Here is a 17,598-nt window from a genome sequence, read left to right as displayed (position 1 = left end):
GAATATAAGGGGTGCCAACGAACCAATTAAGAGGGGTAAAATTTTTGCCCAACTAAAATCGTTGAAAAGCGACATAATGTTTTTGCAGGAGACCCACATGAAACAACAAACACAAATAAGATTAAAGGCGAATTGGATAGGCCAAACATACTACTCCTCATTTACTTCTAAATCTAGGGGTACAGCTATTCTTATTAGGAAAGGTATTCCTTTTAAATTAAAGAATACTATATCAGATAAAGAGGGAAGGTATACTATAGTCTCGGGTGAAATTTATGCAACCCCACTAACTTTGATAAATATTTATGCTCCGAATTTTGATAACCCCCAATTTTTTGATAAAATTATTGATATAATATCAGAGTTTAATTACCAAAATGTGATAATAGGGGGGGACTTTAACTGTGTTTTAGATTCATATCTAGATAAGTCATCAAAACAAAAGAAGAGTAATTTAAAATCTAAAACTAGCGAACTTCTAAATACATATATAAAAAATACTAATATAATAGATGTATGGAGATCTGCTAATCCAGTTGGAAGGGAATACTCGTTTTACTCTCCGGTGCATAAAACTTATTCAAGAATTGATTATTTTTTAGTGGACATGAAATTAATGCCTTATACAAACAACCCAACATACCACATTAGTAGTATCTCAGATCACTCTCCGTTGACATTCTCAGTAAAATTTGAGGGAATGCCGGGTAAAAAAATTTTTTGGAGGTTTAATACACATATTTTAAATGACGTGCAAGGATATCAATATTTAAAACAACAAATGAAACTTTTTTTCGATACAAATGATATACCAGGTACTTCGCCTTCTTTATTATGGGAAACTTTTAAGGCATTTATGAGAGGAATTATAATTTCATACCAAAGTTTTCAAAATAAAAAGAATAAGACAGAACAATTGTTGTTAGAACAAGAAATCAGACAGTTAGAGTTGGATAATGCCAAAGATTCCACGACAGATAAACACAATAAGATAGTATTACTGAAATTTAAACTTAATCGAATTTTATCGGCAAGAGTAATAAGACTATTCCAAATTACAAAACAGGAACATTTTGAGTTTGGTGACAAGCCACATAAACTTTTAGCTCGCCAATTGAAAAAACAAGAAAGGGAAAATACTATAACCAAAATTAAATCAGAGAAAGGCGAATTACTAATATTACCTAAAGATATTAATAATAGATTTGCTCAATTTTACCAAAACTTATATACATCTAAAATTAAAATAGAAGATAGTAAAATAAAAACATTTCTAGATAACTGTAATCTTCCAATACTGGACCCTTTGGAACAAGAGGAACTAGGAGCTCAAATTACAATCAAAGAAATAAGTGAAACAATAAAATCGTTGAAAAATGGTAAGACACCGGGACCAGATGGTTTTAATAATGAATTTTATAAAAAATTTCAGGAGATAACGGCCCCTTATTTATTTAATTTATACTCCCATGTTTTTAAAGAAAACAAACTACCTGAAACACTAACAGAATCAACTATTACGCTTATTCCAAAAAAAGATAAAGATTTAGAAGATCCGGGCTCGTACAGAGCTATATCACTTTTAAATACAGATCAGAAAATTTTAGCAAAGATTTTAGCAAGTAGATTAAGCAAATATATTAGTAAACTGATAAACCCTGATCAAACGGGGTTTATACCTAAAAGATACTCATTTAATAATCTGAGACGCCTGTTTAATATAATGTACTCGCATAAAGTAGAGGAAGAAGATATATCAATTATTTCTTTGGATGCAGAGAAAGCATTTGATCAGGTAGAGTGGCAATACTTATATAAAGTACTACAAAAATTTAACATGGGAGAGAATTTTATAACATGGGTAAAATTATTATATGATAAACCGATGGCAAGAATTTTAACTAATAACATGTTATCTCAAAAATTTCAACTATCAAGGGGTAATAGGCAGGGATGTGCACTATCACCCCTGCTATTTGCCCTTATGATAGAACCCCTGGCTGAAAGTATAAGAATTCATCCGAATATTCAGGGCTATAATACCAGGGACTCAAAGAATAAAATCTCATTATATGCAGACGATATACTTTTATATATTACAAAGTCACAAACGAGCATACCAAATTTATTAAACTTAATAGAGGAATTTGGGTCTTTTTCTGGATATAGAATAAACTGGAGCAAAAGCGAAATCATGACATTAAAACCTCAAGAACCTACACACTTACTGAAGTTCCCCTTTAAAATCGCAACAGAAAAATTTAAATATTTGGGTATTCAGATTACTAGAAAATATAAAGCATTATTCAATGCTAATTTCATACCTTTATTAAATAAACTTAATACACAGATTAAATTTTGGAAAACACTTCCCTTATCATTATTAGGTAGAATAAATGCAATAAAAATGATCTCCTTACCACAATTACTATACCTATTTCAGTCTATACCGGTATATATACCAAAATATTTTTTTTAAAAATTAGACTCTAACATTACAAATTATATTTGGGACTATAAATCACATAGAATCACAAAAAAACACTTATGTAAACCAAAAGAGGTCGGGGGACTTTCACTTCCGAATTTTATGTATTATTACTGGGCAGTGCATATTAAGAATATGATTTATTGGTTGGATAGTTCTACACAACAGACAGAATGGATAAAAATGGAGAAGGAGGATTGTCATCCTTGTAATATAGGAACGATCCTCTTTTCCCCCAAAAAACTGAATAACACAATATATAAGAAGAACCCAATTATATATGGTACAATAAGAATTTGGAAACAAATAAAATTATCTTTAAAATTAAGAAATCTATCACTGTTAATGCCAATTGCGAATAACCCTTTATTTAAACAATCTCTTATTGATAAGACATATAACCAATGGGAAAGTCTCGGAATTAGAAGGATCAGGGATATGTACGAAACAGGAAACCTACTATCATTCCAACAACTACAATTAAAATTTAAATTGAAAAACAACCAATATTTTAAATATCTTCAGATTTGCGACTTTGTGAAAAAATATATACAAGGATATCAAAAAGTAACTCCTGACTTATTGGAAGAAGCAATGAATATTGAAGCTGACTCACAAAAATTAATATCCTATTTATATAATAGTATTCTAAATATAGACCTACCATCGACAGAGGTACTTAGAGAAGAGTGGGAACGGGAATTAATGATAAAAATTACGAAGGTTAAATGGGAAAAATACCTGATATATATTCACAAATGTTCAATTAATGTAAGACATAATCTAATACAATTTAAAATTGTACATAGATTATATTATTCAAAAACAAGATTGAACAAATTTTATCCAAATATATCCGCCACTTGTGATAAATGTCTAGCCCAAAAGGCAACTATAACACACTCCTTAGTTTCCTGCATAAAACTTTATAGATTTTGGAATGATATTTTTGAAATACTTACAAAATTATTCAAGACAAGAATGGAACCTAATACTGAAATGATTATATTTGGTGTAATGGAAGATGGGAATAAATTGAACACATCTCAAAATCTATTCCTTAATTATGGTTTAATAATAGCAAAAAAATTAATACTTAAATTTTGGAAGGGTACATCAATACCAACGCTTAAAATGTGGATTGCAAGTATGTTGGACACCGCTCATCTTGAGGAAATGCGATTCCTCCTAATGGATAAATCAGACCAATTCATAACGAGTTGGTCTCCATTCGTCGTTTTTTTGGAATCATATGGTGCAACACAATTGTAAAAAATAACTGTTTCAGGACTGGACGAGGGTTGGTCAAGACTATAAATAATGATCTCCTTTTCTTTTCACTATTTTCTCTCTCAACTTTCTTCATTTACTCGTTTTCTTTCTTCACACACTATATATTTCACATTTTTCTATCCTTTACTATCTAACCTCTTTTTCTTATTCTCATCTTTTTTCAATGTAACAAAAAAAAAAAAGAAGTTGTACATAAAATGTATTATGAAAATATATATTAGGCACTTTGGTGCCATATGACTGTGCTTACTTCTAATAAAATAAAATATTAAAAAAAAAAAAAAAAAAAAAAAAAAAAAAAAAAAAAAAACCAAATGACAAATGACAATTCTAAAACAAATGACATTTCCACTGAAACATTTTCATTTAATGATATTTAATTATATTATCGTTAACCTAGCTTTTTCCCCTTTGGTCTCTGTGACAAAGAGGAGTGCAAGTAGGATAAATGTTCAGTTCCCATTTATGTTGTGGGAAGGATGCCACCCACTTGCTCTGCCATTGAAATGGAATCAAGGAATGGAATGATAAAAAAAATAAAATAAAAATTCTGACAGCAAACATTTGAATGTTAACTTGCACCACACCACCTCCAGGTCCCTCAGATCGTCCGATGGGGTTAGTGAACATCCCGTGGTCTAGGCATAAGCTCAGGGACGACCACGCCTTTGCGGTTGCAGCTCCTAGACTGTGGAACATCATCCCTCTTCCCATCAGAACTGCCCCCTCCATCGACTCTTAATCGAGACTTAAAACTCATCTTTACTCTCAAGCATTTCTAGACGTCCTCTGAGGGATGTATACATATGTATGTATTTATGTATGTACGTTAGTACAGGTGCACAACCTTTTATCCGAAAGCCTTGTGACCAGACACTTTTCGTAATTCGGAATTTTTCGGCTTTAGGAATGGAAGATTTTTAGCGTAGATTTTAACGGCTGGCTCAGTGGTAGAGTGCTTGGCTCATATCCGCAAGGTCGCGAGTTTGCGCCTCGATCCCGGCAGTTACTCGATCGCGAGTTTGAGTCTTCAATGTCGTTTTTTCTTGCAGAATAGGAGAGAATAGGGAGGGTTAGGCTGGGATCATTCTCTGCGAGATGATCTTAGTGCGGGAGACAAGTGTAGGAGAGGTGTACTGACTGTGTGGGCAGAAGTTTGGAAGTGATTGCCCACCATTCTCAAAAGCCGCGGTGTCTCCCTGTTCCTGGGATAGCAGGGGGTGATTAAACAGCACAATACCCCCCTCCCCCTCCAACTCCAGAGGAATCCGCTCCCCGATGGGCCGCTACGGCGACAAGTGGCAGTTCGCCCACAGCCCGAGCTGCGCCCCCTCATCCGCCACCCCAAGAACAAGACGTACCTTGCACACCATCAGCTTCTGCCCCTACAGGGAGCGTGTTCCTCTGGAGTTGGAGCGGGGCTGGGCTGGAGTTGCTGATCTGGGATCTCATGCTTGCAGTGGGCATGGGGGTCAGTGTCCCGATGAGGGAGCGCAGCTCGGGCTGTGGGTGAACTGCCACTTGTCGCCGTAGCGGCCCATCGGGGAGCGGCTTCTGGTGGTCCCGACGTCTCCGGCCAGTTTGCAGTTTTCCTCTGGAGTTGGAACGGGGCTGGGCTGCTGCTGGCTGTGGGTCTCTGGGATCTCCGTGCTTGCAGTGGGCCTGGGGGTCGGTGTCCCGTTGGTCCTGACGTCTCCGATGATTGGCACTGACCTGCTGGCATCGCCGACATGAAGACAGTGCAAAGCCCCCGCGCCCATGCAATGGGCAGGGAGCTGGAGAGGGGAGGGAAGGGGTCACATACATGGCCGGGAAGCAGAGGGGTGTAGGTGGGGTGAAACTGAAGGGAGCGACAATCTGCTGCTGCCTGCCCGCTGAGTTAAAAAGTTCCCACGCAAGACTCGCGATACACTGTGTATCGTGAGTCTACCGTGGGAACTTTTTAACTCAGCGGGCAGGCAGCAGCAGATTGTCAATTATTAACCCTCCCGCGCAATATACCCTCACCTTCTCTTTTATGAATGGGGATTTAGTTCCCCTTTCTTCGAGGACCGACCTGAGGTTCCGCTGTCACCTCTGCGGGCCGCCCTCGGTGAACGTCTTCAAGGACCTTTCTTCAAGGACCGAAAAAATGTCCGCTATTCGGAGCTTTTCATTATTTGGAATTTCGGATAAACGGTTGTGCACCTGTACCTCTATAATGTTAGTACCTCCACTAATGTAAAGCACTTTGGTCAACGAGAGTTGTTTTTTAAATGTGCTATAGAAATAAAAGAGACTTGAAGGCATTGATTAGGCTCTTTTTGTTCAGTTGGGTTTGGATTAATGGTAGTTGTACTAAAACAATTTTAATTTTTTCTTAAAAATCAGATACAAAATGTAATAATCAAATGTTCTGTTTTGCAGGTCTGTAAACCAATCATGGAAAAGTTTGGATTTCATTTTGACTGTGATGTAAAAATGAGGTGGGTTTTGAGCAGAGCAGTTCAAAAATTGAGTAATTATTTTAGTTTGGTTCGGATATACAGCATGAAAACAGGCCCTTCAGCTCACCGAGCACACTGATTATCAATCACCCATTCACATTCATGCAAACTCCACACAGACTGCACCCGTGTCAGGATCAAATCCAGGTCTCTGGAGTTGTGAGGCACCACTGTGCCACTCTTTTACTTGTACACCCAATTTAAATAACAATTCAAATTAATACTGCTAATATTTGTCTTCACACACAAAGTAAAACTTATTTTGCATTGAAATGGTGGTGAATATTTTTAGCTTCATAAGAATGTTGGGCATTAAAGCACAAGGTAATATTGACAATTACTTTTCATAAAGAGCATTTAACATCATAATACATTGGGCCAGAAACGACCCAGTGTAAGATGGTTGCTAAATGTGATACCAGGTACCAGAATTATTAGATTGATGTATTAAATGTTCACATTTACTATAAATATTCCTTGTTCTCTCCACTCCTTTCTCTGTAACTTGTTTGATTTCTAGCTGTTCACAGTTCTTTTGTCAGTCAGAACAGCACTGGTGGTTATCAGTCAATGATTCCAATCAGTAATCTGGAATGCTATTTTATTTTTTCTGCAATTGTTAATTGCTGTGAGTTTTATACTTAGAATTTGTTTTATTTTAAATTTCCAGCAGAATTGTTTTTTAATTATTAAATATATAACTTTGGGAAATGGGAATAGAACATATTGTAAGAATGATTATGAGAAATTTGTCCAACTCCACTAGGAAGTGGTTTTGGGTTTTATGAAAGTGATGACACTTAAATGACCACTGAGAGAAGTAGATGTTGGAATCTGGAGCACCAAATAATCTGTTGGAGAAACGTTTGAATAATAATTGGTTATTGTTCATAAACAGAATATGTGTTGGCTGTGGGAACTTGGTATTCTTTCAGTAAGAGGCCATAACAACCAAGTTGTGATTACTGTCGATTTGTAGTCCTTATAATAACTGGCCTCACACCATGTCAGGTTATATAGTTTATTGGTTACAAGCAATACAACTTCTCACTTAAAAGTTCACTTTAAGACTAAAGGAATGCAGAAGACCGCGACGCTAACAAGCTAGTGGGCGCAACTACAAATGCATGACTCGTAGCATGAGCCACAAATCTACAATTACTAATCCAAACATCTGCATTTTATAGTAGAGTAGTTTTATCTAGTTTATTACATTATTGTCGCGTGTACCATGGTACAGTGAAAAGCTTTTGAGAGATCTGGACCAGGCACTCCTGGGGAATTGTTGACCTGTCCTGGGTCTCCTCCATTGCCAGAGTGAGCAACACCGGAAATTGGAGGAACAGCACCTCGTATTCCGCCTGGGTTGCTTGCGTCCGGATGGCATGAACGTTGAATTCTCCCAGTTTTGCTATCCCTTGCTGTCTCCTCCCCTTCCTTAACCCTCGAGCTGTCTCATCCCATCCCCCCCCCCCCCGGGCTCCTCCTCCTCCTCCTCCTCCTCCTCCCTTCTTCCTTCCCCCCCCCCCCCCCCCATCAGTCTGAAGAAGGGTTTCGGCCGAAACGTCACCTATTTCCTTCGCTCCATAGATGCTGCTGCACCCGCTGAGTTTCTCCAGCATTTCTGTGTACCTTCGATCTTCCAGCATCTCCAGTTCCTTCTTAAACACACTGTTGACTATGCCATTCTGTTTCATCTGGCACTTCAGATTAATAATTCAATCAATTCAATTCAATCAGATTTATTCATCACATACACAATAAAGTGCAGTGAAATGAACTAGGCAGCGGCAGTACAATCAAAAAGAACACACAATAATAATTTAACATAAACATCCACCACAGCATTCTTCATGCACAATCAGTCCTCCTCCATTGTTCCCCTGTGGTCGGGGCCATAAACCTCTGCAGTCGCCGCTACAGGCGGCCAAATGTACAGGCCTACTCGCCTGTAAGGTAAGTCCGGAATCGGTGCTTCGCTACCGGAGACCGCGGCTTCAGGATGTCGTAGGCCGCAGGCCAGCAGTTGGAGTTCTTCTCCAGGGATCCCAGGTGAGGGATCCCGTTTCCGACAGTAAGTCTATGCCACGCCTGCGGCTAGAAGCAGCACAGACGCTTCAAGATGTTGTCATTAATTCTTTTTGAAAATGCTGAGGGTGAAGACTGGTAAATTTGAGCCACTGAAGTTTTTGTTTTGCAGAGGCTACTATCCAAAGGGTGGAGGTGAGGTGAAAGTAAAACTTTCTCCAATAAAATGGATTACTCCAATAGACATGACAGAAAGAGGAACCATTACAAAGATCCATGGGAGAGCCTTTGTTGCTGGAGTTCTACCAATTAAAGTATGTGGTAAATGTTATAAACTTTTTTTAATGTTACACAATTAACATTTTTATTTTCATTTATGCACACTTATTTTTTGCTTCAAAAGAAGCTTTTTTTGCTTTGCCTGAAGTATTATATTCAATACTGACAAAATATATGCAGAAATTAAAGCTGGGGCGTTGAACCCCTTGTCAGGTGAAGGATGCCACCTTATTGGGTATAGGTTATGATGATTGGGTATCAGTATAGAAATGCTTCCAATCAATTGTACTGAAGAATAAAAACAACTTGTGTTGGGTCCAGATGAAGGGTCGACTGTCCATTTTCCTCAGCTGCTATTCCACCTCCGATTTCTTCCGGCAGAATGTTTGTGGCTCCAAATTATGTTGGGATTGCTCATGGGAGCTTTAAAAGGGGATATTGAGAAAGTATGTTAGGATTAGTAAATACTTTTGTGGCAATATGAGCATGCCACTTTGCAGAATTAATACTGTGGTCATGTAGTACAAAGTGAACTATGGTCATGCACTCCAGACCAGCACCTCTTTGGTCACTTTCCTGTTTTGGCACACAAGATCACCAAATAATATTAAATTCTATTTCACAATTTGCTCAGTTGGAATTTCAAACTTCAAATCACTGGCTGTCAAATGCTAAATTCAGTACAAAATGTAACTCAGTGGGACAGGCAGCATCTGGATATAAGCAATGTTTTGTTTTTGGGTCGAGACATGAGGAAGGGTGTCGCCCCGAAACGTCACCCATTCCTTGGCTCCAGAGATGCTGCCTGTCCCGCTGAGTTACTCCAGCATTTTCTGTCTATCTTCAATGTAAACTAGCATCTGCAGTTCCTTCCTACACATACTAAATTCAGTACTCCAGAGCAAATGATTTTGACACTGATAGTTTGACATCTCAAATTACTTTCTTTTTTTAGGTGCAACACAATATTCGGCAGAAGATTGCACATTTACTCTGTTAGATTTGAGCTCAAAAGGTTACTTCTTGAATGTTGAAAAATAATTTACTATATCGAACCAATAGTACTAAAATAAATGAAGATGCTGAGATTCATACGAGTTTTTTTTCTTTTTTCATAGCTTGCAAATGAGATGTCATCTGCAGCCATACGGTGCATCAGGAAAGAAATGCGTGACATTTATGTGAATATCCAACCTCTGCAGGAGCCCAAGGATAAGGCTTTTGGAAATGGAAATGGAATTATGTAAGAAGCAGAACTCTGCTGTTGTAATCGGATGAGTTGTTCTCTTCTACTTTAAGATCCTGGAGCTTTCATGTTGTAATACAGCATGACTTTTTCTCTGCGTCTATTGGTATTTGTTTTCGCTCCACTCCATCGTGTCATGTTAAATGAATTCAAAAACTGAACACATGCAAAGGCATTAATACTGATTTGTGTGTCCTTTTTATTGTGCTTGAGTAAACTGCAGCTAAGTAATTCTGTTAATGCTGATCAAGTGCAACGGCATTTACTGTAAACTCTTTATACAAGATTTACTTAAAGTGACTCCAGCTCAGAGCATGGCTGGCAATAATGTAGTTCTATCAAACATTACTAAAGACTTTTGGTCTTTAGATTTTTTTTAGTTGTGAAGGCACAGTTGAATGATGTTCTGGTATCTTAATTATAGAAGGAGACTTGATCTTATGTCAGAAGCTTTCTTTTACTGTTCAAAACACAGTGTTGAAGTAACTCTCCTTCCCCACTCCGATTCTTGTTGTTTGATCACTACCATCCCCCATCACCCCCGACACAATCAGTTTGAAGAAGGGTCCTGACCCAAAACATCGCCTGCCATTTCTTCTACAGATGCTGTTTGACAAACTGAGTTATTCTAGCAATTTGTCTTTTACTGTTCTACTTCAGTTAAAATGCCAAAATTGGAATTGGTGTGGTTGTTAATGTTCCGCTGTATACAATTTTGCACCACTGATGATATGAAACTCTTGATTTTCTATGTGACCTTCTCACTATGAGCATTATTTTACCACAGACTAGAAAATTCAGAAGCAGAAACGTAATCACCCCAGAATTTCCCTGGACCCTGCCTGTGTACTTACAATCTTGTTCAGTTTATAATTGCAACACTTCCGTTGCAGCCTGTTATGATAGTGTCAAGAGAGAGTTAGATTTTGCTCATAGGGCTAAGGGAATCGAGGGATATGGGGGAAAAAGCCAGAACGGGGTACTGATTTTGGATGATCAGCCATGATCATATTGAATGGCGGTGCTGGTTTGAAGGACCGAATGACCTACCCCTGCACCTATTTTCTATGTTTCCATGACATTTTGCCTTCAGGTTGTGCTCAATATCAAACATTATTTTAATATTCACACTATTCAACCATTAGTGACCACCATTTTTTTGTTACTAAGTAACCTGTTCATAGGGGTCAAATTGAAAAGCAAGCATGTTGGTTATTCTTGACAATTGTTTCGATAAGGAGTACATCTCAAGTTTAATTAAAATCTGTGTTACTGAAAGGAATTTGATGTGCTTGTTGCAAGTGCGTATACAATCCTAAAGAGGATTAATAGTAAATGCCTACCAAGCTCAATGAATTACCATGAGATTCTTCCCTTGTATGACAGCACTAGTTTTTCCGTTGTTATCGCACTGAATGTGAAGGATCTGTTCTACGTGCAGGCAAAGCAAAACTGCATAGTTGGGGGTCCCTGCCCTTGGCTACCATTTATGCCTTTCACACACCAGCCACATCTCTTGCAGCAAAATTGGAATCCTCAGACGGCAAATTAATTGACATTCTGACAAAGTGCCTCCAAGCTGAAACACTGACTGTTTCTCTTCCAACAAATTCCTCTTGCGGAGTGATTTCTCTTTTGTTCTAGATTTCTAGCATCTGTGTGGATATATATATATCTGTTTGTGTGTCTATATATATATGTGGGTGTATATATATATATATGTGTGTGTATATATATATATATTTGTATATATATATATGTGTGTATATATGTGTATATATATATTTATATATATATATATTTATATTTTTTTCTCTTTTCCTGGGCTAACATAATTGGAGGAATAGGTTTTTTAATGTAATTTTAGAAATTTAGGGGCTCTTGTAAAGTTCTTAGTTATGCATTTTGCAAGATTAGGAGCCGGTTTTGACGAACGTTTACAATAATCAAGTACATATAATTTTTAGAAATTGTTTTTCAAAAATAGTTCTAATTTTTTTAATCTAATTGATATTTCTTCATATAGTATCGTGGCTGAAACGTCTACAGGGTGTATACTTGCAGGATCTGCCCTTGGTAAAAGAGGTAAAACTGTTTGCATTGTTGTATAAAATTCACAAGGAATAAATACTAAATTAATGTACTGATCTGGTATTAACCTATAACAACAACTTTATATGTTTTGAATATGGTCATATATCCTGAGGCGCTTCATCAGACAAGATCTGATAGCACACTAAGTGACCTGTTGAAATCATGAAAGGCTGTTGGTGAGAGAATAATAATTGTAATAAAAGCACAAAAGTTTGTCAAGAAAAATGACTTGCAGATTGCATCAAAGCACTGAGACTAGACTGTTTCTGAAATACAGGAGTTTCTGCAGACCGAGTTGGGCTTGAAGCTGCTGAGATGTTGCTGATGAATCTTCGACATGGTGGATGTGTGGACCAGTACTTGCAGGACCAGGTAAAGGGCACAAACAGGCTGTTTCAATAGTTTTTAAAGCTTAAATGTGTTAAAAGAAAGAAAAAATATGGACCTTTATTATCCTGAAGCTATTTCCTCCCTCTTTGCTCCAGTCTTGCTGCCCCTGTAATGAACTGCTATTGGCTGTACGTTAATAGTCTAATACACAATCGACAAGTCTACCATTATATGACGTGGGCTTGCATTCTAATAAGGTCTCACGCATTCTATTGTCTTGATCTTATTCTGAACTTTATACAATTTCTTAATGCCAAATATAATTGGCCCATCTCGTCCTAATTATACTTCTGTAAATTCACATATTGGATTATTAACAACAACATTTTATCTGGCAGGTGCGCTGTTACCTGACTTTTATTTTAAACTAAAGACTTTAAATGCCCATTGTAATATTTATTCCCATAGACAAATCTGTTTAAAAATGATTTTCTTGGCGACCTTGCTTTCAAAGTATTTTCATGGTTTATCTGAAGCCACTGGGAGAGCAAAGAACATGGTGCAGAAACAGGCATTGTTACCACATTTGTCTGGTGGATGTATACTCTCCCCTTACATTCAACCTCCCAAAGTGTAACACCTTACACTTGCTCAGGTTAAACTCCATCTGCCCCTTCACTGCTCATTTCTGCAGCTGATCTATATCCTGCTGTAACTTCTGGAGGCATTCCTCATTGTCTGCAACTCCTCTAATTTTGGCGTCATCAGCAAACGCACTCACCAACCCACTACATTTACATCTACGTCATTTATATATACCACGAACAGCAGAGGTCCCAGCTCTTTCCCCGTGGAACTCCACTGGTCACAGACCTCCGGCCAGAATATCTGTCTTCCAAGAGTCAAGAGTGTTTTATTGTCATATTCCCAGTGGAAAACTTACTTGCTGCAGCACACAAAATATGTAAACATAGTGCACTGTAAACCACCATAAATATGTAAAATTATGAATGGTATGGATGGGATAGACGGTCACAACCTTTTTGCCAAGGTGGAAATACTAGAGGAGATGGCTTTAAGGGCAGATATGTGGGGCTTTTTTTTTTTTGCACAGAGGATGGTGGGTGCCTGGAAGCGGTGGTGGAGGCATTTGGATAGGCACATGGATAAACAAGGAATGTGAGGATATGGATCAGAGGATAGTCGTTTATTTTGACATGTTTGGCACTGACTTTGTGGGCCGAAGAGCTTGGTCTTGTGCTCTATTTTAATATCTTCAGTGAAAGCGTGATTCTCAAAGCATGACTTTGGTCTAAAATCGCATTTATTTCATGTGGTGCTCTAGTAAAGGCATTGGGAAATGTCATGAATATTGAAAAGGGAATTGTTACATAGCCATGAACTTTCCTGATTGCGTATTTCTTTGGATCAGATTATAATTTTCATGGCTCTCGCTAAGGGTGTCTCCAGAGTGAGAACTGGACCATTGACCCTTCACACTCAGACTGCTATACACTTTGCAGAAATGCTAACCAAGGTCAGTATATTTGTCGTCTTGTGAAATTGTTGGCAATATGATTGATTCTAAATTAATTTTATTTTATGGCATTCTTCTTGAGCTTAAAACAAAATGTCTAGAGGTTGGATGTTTTTGGGAAGCATGGTCACCATTGGCGTTCAAACTGTGAAGAATTAATACAAGACTGTTTAATGCTAATCCAAAATCATCTTGGGCCAAATATAAAATAGTTGGTAAAATTTTATAAAGTATGGCTTATTTATGTCAATTTAATTTTTTAATGGTGTCTCCCCCAAAGCAGTGCTTTATTTTGAAGTGATTTGAGTCTTCCATGTGTGGATAAACATACGATGGATGTCAAATGTATCATTTTGTAGGAGAGCACCTTTTCTGATGAAAGTGGAAGATGGGAAATGTCAATTATTATTTTTCACTTTGCAATGTACTTTAACTTCTGGCCGTTACAATTTCTTGTAAAATCTTTAAAAGTAGCATTTTTTAGCAGGCAGGTTAATCTATTAGTTATTAATTGACACACAAGAGACCATAGATGCTGGAATCTGAAGTGGAAAAACAAACTGCTGAAGGTACTCAAAGTGCTGGAGTTAGGCAGCATCTTTGAAGGGAATTGCCCAGATGACATTTTTGTTCGGGACCCTTCTTTAGCTAATGGAATAGAGAGGAGATCGCTGGTTAAAAGTTTCTAGTCTCATCATCTGTCCATTTCCTTCCACTATTATTAATTGACAGAATTTTGTCAATAAAGTAGTGTTATATGTAGGGTAAAGTTTTGCTAACATGTGTATTTGGCCTATAGACCGTTTAGTATTAACATTATAACTTGGCTATGGTATGTTGTAATTTTTATATATGTCACTAGAGATTCCTAATTTAGCTCTTTGTTTAAATTAAATGAACTTAATGATGTGATTTCTTGACCTTTTGTTCAAAAGCTACTTTCTGTATTGCATTCATGTCCCACCAAATGCAATGAATAATGCTTTTATAATATACAATTCTCTTGTGTTGCATGTGAGGTGTTGAGACAGATTTTCATTTTGCTTTTTTTTTTCAGGCCAAGTTTACAGTAAATAAAATCAATGATCAAGAATCTGGATCAGAAAGATGCATCATAGAATGTGAAGGGATAGGAATGACAAATCCCAGCATCTGATATCTGAAATGTATATATGCAAAAACAGTAGAAGCTGTATATTGTCCAGTACTTTGGGGAATCGTAATCCTAGTGACTGTTTCATGTGAGATTCAAATTTACAAAAATAAATATTGGATTGCAATCCAGCTTTTTTCTCTCTTGTGGATACACTGTTGTAGGAAGAGAAGTGAACTGGGTAAAAAAATCTCAAAACTAAAGGCGTATATAGTCTAATTTGGACGTGAAAAGGACTTGTGCTATCCAATAAGTAATTTAATCTCAATAGAATGTCTCTGTGTATTCTCTGTGGTGTTTTACTGCTGGTCCAGCAAGAGGAACATTGCTTTATAAAATAGCAGACATTTAAAAAATAAAATTCTGCTTAATGATGACAGTTACTACAGCTCAAATTCCCATTTGTTTTTGTGCATGGCATTACTGTAGCAATGTTACAAAATTTTGTGATTTTAAAAATCAAGTCTGCAGTTTATCCCATCTGATAAAGTAAAAAAAGAGATTTAATTTGACACCTAATTCACTTTAATATATTCAGTAATAAAAATGTTATGGCCATTTTCATACTCAGAAATTAGCATCTTGCTTTTTTTATTGACTTAACACAAAAGCTGTGATCGAGGACAGTCAAATGGCCCTAACTTTCTTAAAAATTAAGAGAACTGAATGAAATTTTCAGTTACTATCGATTGAAGCATTATGAAACAAATATAAAACATCTTACTAGGATGACCTGAAATTAAAGCATATAATTAGTTAATTACCTAATTGTAGTTAATTACAAAATTGACCGTTGTGAGGTTGTAGTAAACACCCAGACTGCCTTGAAAATTCAAAAATGTGATATTCTCAAGATCAGAACTTTAATACAATTGTATTATATGCTGTAAGTCCGTAACAGATAGATAAATAAATTACAATTTCTAGCAATAGACCAAGTCTTTATGGAGAAGATCAGTTGCTAGCTGGTACATTGGCATATCATAATCAGTAGCATCATCATACTCCTCAGATTGTAACCAATAAGCAACTCTGTACACCTTGTTTTTCCTCAACTTTTCAATTTTGGCATTGTAAACTACAAGTTTTTGCTCTTCAAACCACGCATGACATGCCTTTCTGCCCGCTACTTTCCCATTAACAATGTCCTGTAAATTCCATTTCTTAAGAAAAGGGTATATTTTTAAAATAGCCTAAGTATCCAAATAACAAACTAATCCCATTCACACAAGAATTCACAATATAACATGATTTTTAAATCTCACTGTCATGAATTTATATGCCAGATGGAAGGAATTGAATGTTTAATTCCCATGAATTAATCTAGAAACATCCATTCAATATAATTAAAATTATTTTTTTTTTGCACAATACATGGGACTAAAACGGATATTTAGTATAAAAATATTGACTATGGATAGACAATTACACAAAATATAGACGATTTAGATGCTCTTATGACATGATTGGCCAAAAAAAAGAGCATTTAAATCATTTAAATAAATAAAAGATGGCGGACTGCGGGGGTGATGCGCCGTTGTGTATGGCCGCTCCTCCTGCAGTCCGTCCTTTCACCCTTATTTATTTTTATTTTTAGTCCTGTTGGAGGTATTCTTTTATGTGGTGGGTGGGGGAGGGGAAGGGGGAAATTATTTTTAACCCCAGTCCTACCTGGTCGGAGATGCGGTTTTTCTCCGAACCGCATCTTCGTCCTCTCTGTGCGGCCTACGAACGAACTGGAGCAGCGCTGGAGCGGCGTTTCCTGCGGGGACTGCAGCTTCGACGGCGGTTGTAGATGCTGGGACACCTACAAGGAGCGGGCGATGCCTTGCCGGGTCGCCTTGCGGTAATCTCCGGGGCACTGTGACCGTTGACGGCACCGCAGAGCCTGGGATCCGAGATCGCCAGAGTCGGGGGTTCGGCCGGCGCGGCCTGTGAACTTTGGTCGTTGCAGTCTTCGCGTCGGGAAGCGGCCGCTTCAGTCCAGGCCGCTGATGGATGTTCACCGACGCCGATGGTCCAGCTTCACGGCAAGAGGGCCTGAAAACACCGGGCTGGCTGAGGAGGCCAGATATAGGCCCCGACCTCGGGTGGACTATGAGGGGGAGAACTGGTTATTTTTGGTGCCTTCCCTCACAGTGAATTCTGCTGTGGGGGGACGTTTCATGTTGATTTCTATAGTGTACTGTTTCTGTGTCTTTTTTCTTATTCTCTTTTTTTCTCTTTTTTTGATTTGTATGAATTTATTGCATTGATCTGTTCAATTAATTTAATCATTCTTTGTAAAGCACTTTGGTTCAAATACTGGTTTTGTTGAAAAGTGCTATATAAATAAATATTATTATTATTATTATTATTATTATTATTATTATCTTGCAAGTGGGTTTTTCTGGAACGCGATCGACTGGAACGTTGCATTTGTGGTGAATTTGAACCCAATATCGGCAGGAAAAACACTGCCGGTTCGTATGGGGCCCAAATCACATTTTCGCATCGTAAAATTTGATTAAAGCTATCCCAAGAAACAAGATTACATGTAAAATATATGACTTGCATCTTGTTTTGTTCCATTCGTGCGATCCGTCACGTTGAGGGCGTTAGAAGTCGCTTGTAATTTTAATGTAATCATTAAATTGTCTCGCGATTTTAAAAAATGAATAAATA

General features: G+C 37.4%; 1 protein-coding gene across 2 annotated transcripts in view; it reads left to right on the top strand.

Moving 5' to 3' along the window:
* rtca (RNA 3'-terminal phosphate cyclase) overlaps nt 1-15,065 on the top strand; it is a 30,365-nt gene extending 15,300 nt beyond the window's left edge. For both annotated transcript variants that reach the window (XM_055642369.1, XM_055642370.1), the window contains exons 5-11: nt 6,188-6,246; nt 8,468-8,609; nt 9,693-9,817; nt 11,847-11,905; nt 12,192-12,286; nt 13,677-13,781; nt 14,839-15,065. In XM_055642369.1, the coding sequence (XP_055498344.1) occupies nt 6,188-6,246; nt 8,468-8,609; nt 9,693-9,817; nt 11,847-11,905; nt 12,192-12,286; nt 13,677-13,781; nt 14,839-14,937 (684 nt within the window). In that variant the 3' untranslated portion in view covers nt 14,938-15,065. The remainder of the gene's footprint in view (nt 1-6,187; nt 6,247-8,467; nt 8,610-9,692; nt 9,818-11,846; nt 11,906-12,191; nt 12,287-13,676; nt 13,782-14,838) is intronic.
* Nucleotides 15,066-17,598: the final 2,533 nt, after the last annotated feature.

Source organism: Leucoraja erinacea, chromosome 10 (genome assembly GCF_028641065.1).
Source record: "Leucoraja erinacea ecotype New England chromosome 10, Leri_hhj_1, whole genome shotgun sequence".
Taxonomy (NCBI): domain Eukaryota; kingdom Metazoa; phylum Chordata; class Chondrichthyes; order Rajiformes; family Rajidae; genus Leucoraja; species Leucoraja erinaceus.
This window is presented reverse-complemented; position numbering and strand designations above follow the sequence as displayed.